Source organism: Hippocampus comes, unplaced genomic scaffold, assembly GCF_001891065.2.
Source record: "Hippocampus comes isolate QL1 unplaced genomic scaffold, H_comes_QL1_v1.1 scaffold155, whole genome shotgun sequence".
In the NCBI taxonomy this organism is placed as follows: Eukaryota; Metazoa; Chordata; class Actinopteri; order Syngnathiformes; family Syngnathidae; genus Hippocampus; species Hippocampus comes.
The window spans coordinates 1,620,804-1,631,047 of NW_017804967.1; the positions used below are offsets into that span (position 1 = coordinate 1,620,804).

At 42.0% G+C, this 10,244-nt stretch overlaps 1 protein-coding gene across 2 annotated transcripts; it reads right to left on the reverse strand.

The window, feature by feature from the left end:
• Nucleotides 1-1,034: 1,034 nt before the first annotated feature.
• mapkapk5 (MAPK activated protein kinase 5) lies at nucleotides 1,035-10,119 on the reverse strand. Of its 2 annotated transcripts, XM_019887395.1 has the most exons (14): nucleotides 9,207-10,119; nucleotides 8,036-8,109; nucleotides 7,208-7,283; nucleotides 6,219-6,316; nucleotides 6,017-6,125; nucleotides 5,671-5,760; nucleotides 5,482-5,577; nucleotides 5,332-5,412; nucleotides 4,855-5,042; nucleotides 4,191-4,311; nucleotides 3,962-4,092; nucleotides 3,753-3,868; nucleotides 3,557-3,661; nucleotides 1,035-3,316 (listed from the first exon to the last, which is right to left on the reverse strand). In XM_019887395.1, exons 1-14 carry the CDS (start codon nucleotides 9,240-9,242, stop codon nucleotides 3,222-3,224), a joined length of 1,416 nt encoding a protein of 471 aa, XP_019742954.1. In that variant the 5' UTR covers nucleotides 9,243-10,119; the 3' UTR covers nucleotides 1,035-3,221. The 2 variants fall into 2 exon arrangements, with proteins under 2 accessions (XP_019742954.1, XP_019742961.1); XM_019887402.1 differs by lacking the exon at nucleotides 8,036-8,109.
• Between the last annotated feature and the right edge of the window lie 125 nt (nucleotides 10,120-10,244).

Consider the following 10,244-nt stretch of genomic DNA (forward strand, 5'->3'; position numbering starts at 1 on the left):
AACGCGTTCCAAGTGTTGCTGCTTTAAGACAAATGTTCGAGGAAGAAAACCTAAGTGCCTTTTGTATGTGGAATAGTGTCTTGGTGGCTGTGAATTTATCTTTTCTTTACGAAACACAAACTTTATTTCTACCTGCTTCTTCTATCTGCAATTAAAAGCGTTTTAACTTAAAACGTTGCCCTTTGTTGAGCACATGCACGGCGGCGCTGTTCGAATTGCATCATTTGTATGTGTTTTTATTTCATCAAGCAGTGTTGCTTTAAATGCAAACACGAAAGAAAAAAAAGGATGAAATTACAAAAAGTTATGAGAGAACATTTTTAACTTTAGTGCTGAACAGGTTTGTCTGGAAAGCGCAATCACGTAACACATTACTTCAAAATGTGCACATCTTCCAGTCATGACAAATCTAACGCATTCGTTTTTCCTGCCAAGTAGTCAGACGACAATTCGCCTTCAAATATCACAAAACGTAATTATACACAATATATTTTCTTTGACATCCGTTTCATTTATTTCGGAATCAAAGATATTTTATTTTGAAAAATTACCGGATTCTCTGTTACATCAGTCTACAGTATGTCACTTGACGCAGATTAAGGCGCGCTTCTCGATCACGTGATAGGTTCCCGCTAAAATGAAACCCGGGAGCTAGCAAAATGAATAAAAAAAAAAAACCAAACTTCTTTGGAAAGTTTTTTTTTGGGAAGGGGAAAAGGCCCAGCAAGGAGACAGTAGAGGAGCCTACGACTTCCGAGAAAAAGAAGGCTACATTTAATAAGACAGTATCAGGAGTCCTACTTAAAATACGGGTCTCAATGGGAGATTCCTACGCACCAAACCCATTCTGCATAATATGATGTGATGGTGAGTCGTATTTTTCATGCACTTTGTATCTTATTTTGAAGGCAGTTTTAAACGTTACCATAGCGACCAGAGTGTTGCGGCCAGATAGGACGTTCCTCGTATCATGATTCGTATTCAAGTTGACCCTATTTGGAGCATTCATGCATTAATGACTTAAGACAAAAAATTTTAAAGTCCTTTTATTTCAAAGTCAGCAAATTGAAGACATTCCAGAGAAGGAAGAAAGATGTTTATTTTCATGAACTCATGCTACATCAGCTGACAAAGAAAACTTTTTTTTACATTGATAACCACTTTTGGTGAAAATACTGAATCAGATGATCAACTTAAAAGGCTCATTTTGTAATGGGTTTCAGTTATGATCCCCCCCCAAAATCATTGTACAGTATTTGAAGTCATTAAAAAAAATGCCTTTTATGGAATGATTTCATTTTGGGGTAAACAACATGAACAATTTTGTACTCAAAGTCACCAAGGCACGTTTGCTTGTGCAATAAGGCCTTAAAAACCATCCCATCATGGTTGTTACAGAGCTCTAAAGGGAGTCCCATTTGTCAAAACTCCCCCAAACAGATTGCTCTCAATATGAAAATGACCAAGCAGACCGGAACAAGGGACTAAAAATCCAAATGCAAACAAGCGTTTTACAACAGTAAAGTTTCAGTCACGCTTGATGTAAACAGTACAAATCATTGCCGTTTTGACTAAAAGTACTGTGTGGTAAACACTTCATCCTTCAATTTCTGATTATATCCAAAAACATTTTGACTTGCTTTTACACCAACAAATGATTGGGAAAAAGAAAATATAACGGAAAAGGGTGCAGAGGAATTGTCCCATATAAAGATTTTTTGCATCCTGTAACAAAGTCAAGGAGCAGGAGACAAAAACAAAGCTGTGTATAAGACAGTGTGCAGGATTCTGGCTCAGCCCGACATCATGGAAACGCTACACTGGCTCTCTGCTGATGTAATCATCAGTTTCTGACGTGCTGATATGATAGACAATGTCCATAATAATGTAGTCATGGACTACATATGGACATGACCAATTAGAAATGATGTCATACTCCATAGTCTGGATATTAGGACACGACCATTTAGGGGCAGCATAACTTCAGGGATATGACCACATATGAATCTGACTACAATGTAAGGATTTTAGCACATGGCAATATATGAATGTGGCCATTAAAATGCGGTCATACCATCCAATATTTCTACAAAATAGTGGACGGGCTTTTATTTATTTACTTCCTGAAAATGAGGTGAGGTGGTTATTGGAGAGCAGGAGGAATTACACCTTCATTTTTAGAGAAGCCATTTTTGGGGTATTATTAAACAATATTCCAGATAGATTAGATGAGAGATTAAGTGCTGCTGATTTGGTTAACAATAAAGTTCCAATGGGCAGCAAACTGTGAAGGATAGCGTCTCTGAGCTGAGAAGGGAGGCTCTGTTTTAGGACTTTGGATGATAGAGCTGGCGACCAATCGGTGCATAGTTTCTAAAAGAGACCTCTATATGAGAAAAGAAGGTGTATGAAGACAGATGTCCACTCCCAAAGAAAATTCCATTTGTTTCTTTTTAGACAGTCAAGCAACATGATGTGCAACTCAAAACAGAAACAAATCCCATTTAAAAAAAAAGAAAAAGAAACAATGTTTAAGGCTACCAACATAAATCTTCGGAGGAGACGAGGTGTAGTGTGACACATTGAAGGGAAGCGGAGGAGGAAGATCAAGATGCTGTCAGAAGCTCAAGTCGGTGAGATTTTGTCAAAAGCGGATTTGATGCGAGGCGGAAGAGCCTTCATGTTTCATGTCTGTTTGGATTTGCAGCTTTAAAATAGGGACTCACGCTTACATAAACACATTTTCTTGAACCAAAAGGACAAGTTAGATGGGGAAAACAAGTTTAGAGCTCAAGAGGATAGCATACATAAAAATCAGATTTCGTCTCTTTAAAGCCTGCTCATAGGCTACCTCCAAAAAATTATATAAATAATGGAACTTTTTCTTTAAATAAATAATGTTTGGAAAGTTAAAAGAAATAAAATCATTGGGATAAAACAAATGATTCAAGCTGCGAATAAAAATTACCCACCAAGAAAATAATTTCTCAAATTGATTTGATTTCCTTTTTTTTTTTGCAAAAATGAAAATATAGTCTTTTTTTCTTGCAAGTACCAATGAGTCTTTTTTTTTTTTTTTTACAGCTGCACAAAAGGCCTTGCAAGTGAAACAATGGGGTGAAAAACAAAACCAGATCATTTGACTTTTTTTTTCTCCTTTTTTTTTAAAAAGCCTTGTTAAAAAGAGAATATAAAAACATATAGAGATAGAAGGACGTTCGCTAGTGAGACTCTTCCAGATTTGTCCTCTCTTCGATGGCCTGTTTCACAATTTCGGCCAACTTCAAGCGATCCACCTTATCACAGAATGCGCGACCTGCGTCACAAAACAACAAATAAGACTTGCGTGCTACCTGACGGAGCTTGAGAAGTGCTGCAAAGACAAATGGGTGAAAGTGCGCAGAGACAGATGTGCCAAGCTTGTGGCATCATATTCAAAAAGACTTGAGGCTAGGCTCGGGTCCTTCATTATTTGGTTAATTTTACAACAGAAAGAAAAATCGGCAGATTTTTTTTTTTTTTTTTTGTTGGGTGTATACAGGAAGTGAACACTAACCGTTCCAGCTGAGTCCCTGCAGGCCATCTCGCAGCAGTTTACAATCCCTGTTGAACCTCCAGGCTTCAAACATCACCACGTTCAGCTTCTCGTCTTCGTTCTCTCCTTAACACACACACACATACACAACAATTGACATTCAATGATTTGACATTTCCCCCGGATTTGTTGCTGGATGTGTTTTTTGGTTACTGACCAGCCTGTGGAAGAATACACTGTGCGATGACATCGCGTAGTTTCTCCAGCGCTACATTGGAGTCCTCGCCTCCGTTCTCTGGGTCATGAATGAAGAAACCGTCACTGGGCTTTGGGCTGGCACAGAGACAATAAGGGCACGTATTGTTCAATTATGCCACAAATATGCCTAAAAGGTCATTCAATTGAAATAAACATAAGCAAACAAACCCGAGTAGTTTCCTCTTCCTGAGGATTGGGTTGTTGACAGAGTTGAGCGGCTTCAGGCTGATGTTCAGATCCTGAATTCTCATGTTGGCCAACTGCTCCGCATGGGCCTGCTGGATGCCCGCCACCACCGCCTGAGATACAGAGTCATAGTTATCCTCCTGAGTAGCACTAAATGTATCATGATTTCAAACAACTGCGACTGCGCTCTTGGCCACTCTCTGCCGCCCACCTTGTCCATCATCATCTGGGCGGAGGGTAACACATTGTCCAGCGCTTCGGTGCAATTGAGCCACGGGTGAGATAAGACTCCCTCGATGGTCAGCCTCTCCTCTGGCTTCACCTTCAGCAGCCTGCAGGTGAGCACAGCAAGAAAGGCAAGTTAAGGAGAGCGAGATTTGGAGATTCATGCCACAAGTTTTTTTTTTATTACTTTTTTTTTGGCTTTTGGCCTTTTGAAAATCATACGATGCTGACCAAACTTTAAAGGAAACATATTATGATGCTTCTTTAGGAATTTAAAACAACTCCAGCTGAGTAACAGTATCACTGTCATTGCTGTCATCACTGCTGATTTTGACATGGCCGTTGTGCCCATTGTTCTGCACCCCACCGCCACCCAAAAAATGTGACTTGACCAGCCTTCCTGCATGTTTAAATGACATGTCGGCGACACGCTCTCCTCAGCCAGATGTTGCACGCAAGTTAGAGACTTCCACCACAACATATAGTGCTGGGCCAATGGAGAGCCTGGCTTTGTATACATTTCATGAATGAATATTTCCCACATGGTTTTACGATCCATTCAACAGCTCAACCCGTTCAGCATTGTGGGCAGCCGGAGTGCATCACAGCTGACTAAACCCTGGACTGGTCACAACTCGAACAAAACCTACTTGCGCACGATGTCCTTTGCCATCTCGGAGATTTGACTCCACTCGTCTTCAGGGAAGTCAAAGCTGCCCATCATGATCTTTTTTCTCATGTCCTTGGGAATGGTGCGACTGTGATGCTTGGAGTAAAACGGAGGATAGCCGCACAGCATCACGTAGATGATGACACCCAGAGACCACAAGTCACAGCTCTGGAAAAAGACGCCGAGAGTTTATTAAGACTGGGTTTCCAGTACCTTTGCCTACTTTCTATTTCCAATTACATTTCTAATGACGCCTATTTGATTTTGCTGTTTTACGTTGACGGTACACATGGATCAACTTGCCTGCCCAAATTGCATGCAAATAACTCTGCATGCATAAACACAAACAAAAATAAGTACCCAAAAAATCTGTGTTGTGTCCTTTGAACCACGCAACCCAGCCTAAGACATTGCAAGCGAATTAAACTGGAGTGAGGTGAGGCAGTGCGAGTCTGACCTTGTTGTAGGTATAAGGAGTGGGTGAGGTAGGTATGATTCCAGACTTTTCCTTCTGGTGTCTTCTTTGAGCCTCAAGTACCTACAGAGGAACAAGCAGGTTTGGTGTGTATTCTATTTTATTTTTTATTTTTATTTTTCTGTTTTCTACCTGAGGTGCTACATAGTAGGGAGTGAACTGGGGTGTCATCAAGTCCCCCTGATCGATTTTGGCAAAGCCAAAGTCACACAGCTTCACGGGCGCATCCTGAGGAAAATAAAGTAAAACAAACCAAACACAACGGTAAGGCATTACCGTACAGTATGAAGACTGCGCATGTGTGCAAATTCCTCAAATTACCAGAGAGTTATCCTTGAAGAGCAGGTTCTCTGGCTTCAGGTCTCGATGTGCAATATTTAAGGAGTGACAGTGTTCCAAGGCTTGACTGATCTGTAGGAGTGATGTCACACATTTATGTGTATAAACGACTGCTCACGGCCATATGGCGTGCTGATCTAGTGTGAAATCCATTGCTGAATCCAAGCGGGAAGCTGCTAACAAGACTGCTAGACGTGCTATTAGTCATGCGACCAAAAAAAAAAAAAAAAAAAAAAGTCTTAACACTCCTAAAGCATATGCACAGACGATGTTGGTTAGAAATCACAACAAAGTGACTGATAGAGGGCTTGATTGTGCCATTGGCTACCTGCTTTGTAACCTCGCTAGCCATCTTTTCAGTAAAGTGCCTGTGCTGACTGATTCTGTGGAACAGTTCGCCGCCTTCCATCATCTCCATGACGATCAGAAGCCTGGCTCTGTCAAAACAAAATAAAACAAAAGAGTGTTTATTTTATTTTTTCTTCAAGGAAGCAAGAATACAGAAATGGGAGATGGAGAGAAAAAGTTACCTTGGGCTGGACTCGTGTGGGAACTGGACACTATTGGCGTACACCTCCAAGATTTGCACGATGTTTGGGTGGTTGGCACACATCATATGGAGTCGCACCTGCAGGCAGAGACAGTGAAATGTTTCACATCAATGCAGGTAACAGTATCCAGTCGGTGATATGACCCATCCAGGTGAAAAGTCGCGATACATGACAATATAGATTTTACTCTTTTTTTTTTTTTTTAATTAATTCCCACACACATTTTTAACACAATTCATCCTTATCGAAACCAACTTTTTAAACACACGTCTACATTTGTGTTGGTAACTGATTAAGAAAGTTCACACGAGAGCTTAGTGTAGCATTACTTTCATGTCGATCAATGAACACGAGCATCCGCAATCTTTAGAGTGGTCTGGGGGCCAAAACATGTTGGTTATCCATCCATTTTCTAGAGTGCTTACTCTCATATTTTTTTTTTTTTTTTGGCTTCCAATTTGCATGTATTGAAGACTCAAAAAACCTTTCCAATGTCATACTTCAGTTAGTGGAAAAAGTAATAAAAGCACTGTGGTTGGCTAGCGATCATCCCAGGGTGCATCCCACCTCTCAGTCAAAGTCCAAAGTAAGATTGGAAAGACGCCAACTCCCCCCAAGTCTCCGGTGAAGACAAATACTATCCAAAATGAATGGGTGAGCAAAAACAACAGTGTGGTGTTTCTATTTTTGCCCAGGGTGCAGAATTTGAGGACACACTGTACTTTTATCAAAAACAAAAGCTCATGATTCAACTCAGATGTTCTGTGCATATTTTTCCAGCTGTGTCAGGAGTGCTTGCATGTTGACTGCATGCCTGAAAAACAAAAAGGCTGCTACCGACAGAGGAGCCCCCAGATGCTGTGTTGAAGAATGTGACACCCTCACAAACAGAAGAAGCAAGTGTGTGCGGCTGTAACGCAAGCCAAATTAATTCAAGTGCAACAAAGAACAGGCAATGATTGTCTAACCTCATTTCTGGCCTTGGGGCGATCAATCAGGATCTTCAGGGCCAACCGTTCCTGTGATGACTTCTTCACACAAACTCTTCAACGAGGACAAAAGAGAAGGAGAAAGTTGAATGTTGAATGCAAAGTCAACGCAAGGCTGTATCAATCAGGTCAGAAAAGTGCAGCAGGCATATTAAAGCCCATTTCAGAAACAAAAGCGTCGAAATATGGAGTGACTCAGAGGCGCTCCAACAGAGTCGAGTGCAGTCTTGAGTCATCCAGTTCCCAAGTAGCGCCCATCAGGCAAGTGTGTCACGTTTCCGGCGTCTTGAGAACGTCACAAACCAAATTACAGCTTTTCATCTGTACAGTACCATACATGCTGTTCACCAACATGTTTACCATTTTCCAAATTAGGGTTTTCAGGAAAACAATCGATTCCATATTTCAGGGTATTCAACTAAATTTTTAAAGAGGTTCAGTTCGCCCAATTTCAGGGGCTGTGTAGCTATAATAATTAGACTGTAATACTTTGTACCTTTCAGTTGCCTAGTCATATCAACATCTGAAACTGACTGTAAAAATCAAACCACATTTGAGAGGTCCTCTCTTCTCGTGCTGGTCTGAAGGGGAGTAACACCGACCAGGTCTTCGCAGAACACTTTGTTTTTGTTGATTGACCTTATCTGAATTGATAGCTGGAAATTGTCAGACACCTTAACGGACTCTTCTATTGCCAAGCTGACACAATAGGGGCTTCTTCTTTAGTGATTCAACTGGTCAGGAACCCGATGGACTGATCATACTGGACTTTGACACTGCTTACTTTCTGTCTCAGTCCAGACTCACCTGACAGGTCCACTGATGCCAGCGCCAAGCTTCTGTGTCCAATTTATGCTGTATTCCTCTAGAATGGATGCCTCCTGTAATTAGGGTTAGGTATTAATCTAAGTTAGCCTCACAACATACATAATTCCAGCCATCTGATTTGTTCTGCATGTTACCACAAGCAGGTTTTAAGATGACTTGACCAGTCAGCCAAATGCTGATGATTGTTGAGCAAGTTATCCAGCAGGTTGTCAACTCCATATCACACTGTTTGTGATCATGGCTGAAGTGGGCACTCTAGTACACAGGTGTCAAAGTCAAGGCCCGGGGGCCAGATCTGGCCCACCATATCATTTTATGTGGCCCGCGAAAGCATGTCAAGTTCCATGACGCTTGCTAAAGTCTGAACCAAAATTTCACATTGTCATATGCAATCCACAATAACAGTCCTTATTCTTGACTTCTGATTCCAAAACAAGTTATCCATCAATTTGTTGTGCGCCGTGCATGTAATATGTGGAGGTGATTAAACATTGACATGGTTTCCCAAAATTCATTACGGCCCACCAAGGGAAACCGGAACTACAATGTGGCCCGCGACAAAAATGAGTTTGACACCCCTGCTCTAGTAGGTGTTCCAGTTGTCAGGGAAAGAACCCAGTCAACCCATCATTAAGCACATTCTGACCCAGTTGTAAAAGCAGAGGCTCTTAGCATTTGAGATCGCATTTTCCTGCTGACTTAGATGCCAGGCTGGTGATACGTGGGAGGTAGCAGACCAGGAGGGAATCCCATAGGCAAGGTAGTACTAATGGCCAATAGAATCATGCTCAAGAAATTAGAATATATATATATGTATATGTGTGTGTATGAATATACATATGTATGGAATCAAAACCTGCACCTCTGCACTGTGAGGTGGATGTGCTAACCAGTCGCCCACCACACACACAATTGATATATATATATAACCATGCCAATGTTGAATTTCGATGGATTGCACTGCCTTAGCCTGCATATTTACTTATGACCATCCCACGAGGTTAGGGCATGTTTCGGGATCGACTGGGCGCCTTCTGACTTTGGTAAACGTTCCAGTAAAGTCTCTGCCCTGGGAATGAAACTCCGTCGTAAACCAAAAACCCCATTGAATGTACATGCCAAATGACAGTTTTCGTTTCCCAAAAGTTACCTTGATGAAGTTATCTGCGCTGTTATCTTCCGACATGGTGATCCACTTGGCACAGTTGTCACCGTAAGATGTCGCACAGTTGACAGTGGAAACAAAGGCTTTATGCTTGACCTTTAAGCAAGCCCCGCTCCTGTATCCCTGATCTGTACCAGGGCTCGTTATGTGACTACTAACGGCAGGGCATGGGGACAAAGTAACGCGCGACCACCACCCTCAGCCCCACCACCTCCCGGCTGGTGCGATGCGGCGTCAAGTCAGCCCAACCCGGCTCACCACCACGGGGTCCGGCACGCTCTTCCTGTCGCCTGGGATCCACCGTAGTGACCATGTAGAGTGCCAAACACCGAGCGAGTTCACCATAAAATCCACAGACGGCAAAAAAAAAAAAATAATTGCCGGCGAGCCCACCACTTAGGCGGAGGACCACAGGACAAGAGTGTATTTTTAGGAGGAGGAATAAAGCTAGCTGGCGAAGTCGCGAGGACTCTTGGGAACAGCTAGCACGCGTCCTAGCATGTAGCTAATAACATCCCATTCAGGCGGACGGATACACAACAGTCAAGTGGATTCCAACGAAAAACACACTCCACCCTTACCTTAAGCCTGCACTTAAGCCACTACGAACATTGCCGAAAGAATAAACCTCCAAGCAGCCCGAATGTGTCGTCGAGCTCGAGCTGGAGCTAACACGCTATCGAGTCGGCTCATGTGACAAGTTACGTTTGCCACTTTTCGGAAGCGAGAACCACATTAACATCCTTGCACCGGGGATACCTATTGACAGCCGGTTGCTGTCCGTTAAAAGAAATGCATCGAAGGGTGAAGAGTCCTAGAAAAGTATCCCAACAGACTCATGCACCTATTATGCTAATCTTGTATCATCTTGTTCAGAGGAGGTACAGCTCGATTGGCCTATGGTACAAAATAGGAGGTAAAACATACTGCCTGATCAAAATGTTTTAATATTGGTCTCTTTATTATGCAAAAAAATACACTATAAAATGTAAAAATAAATGAAGAAAGAAATTACATGTATTA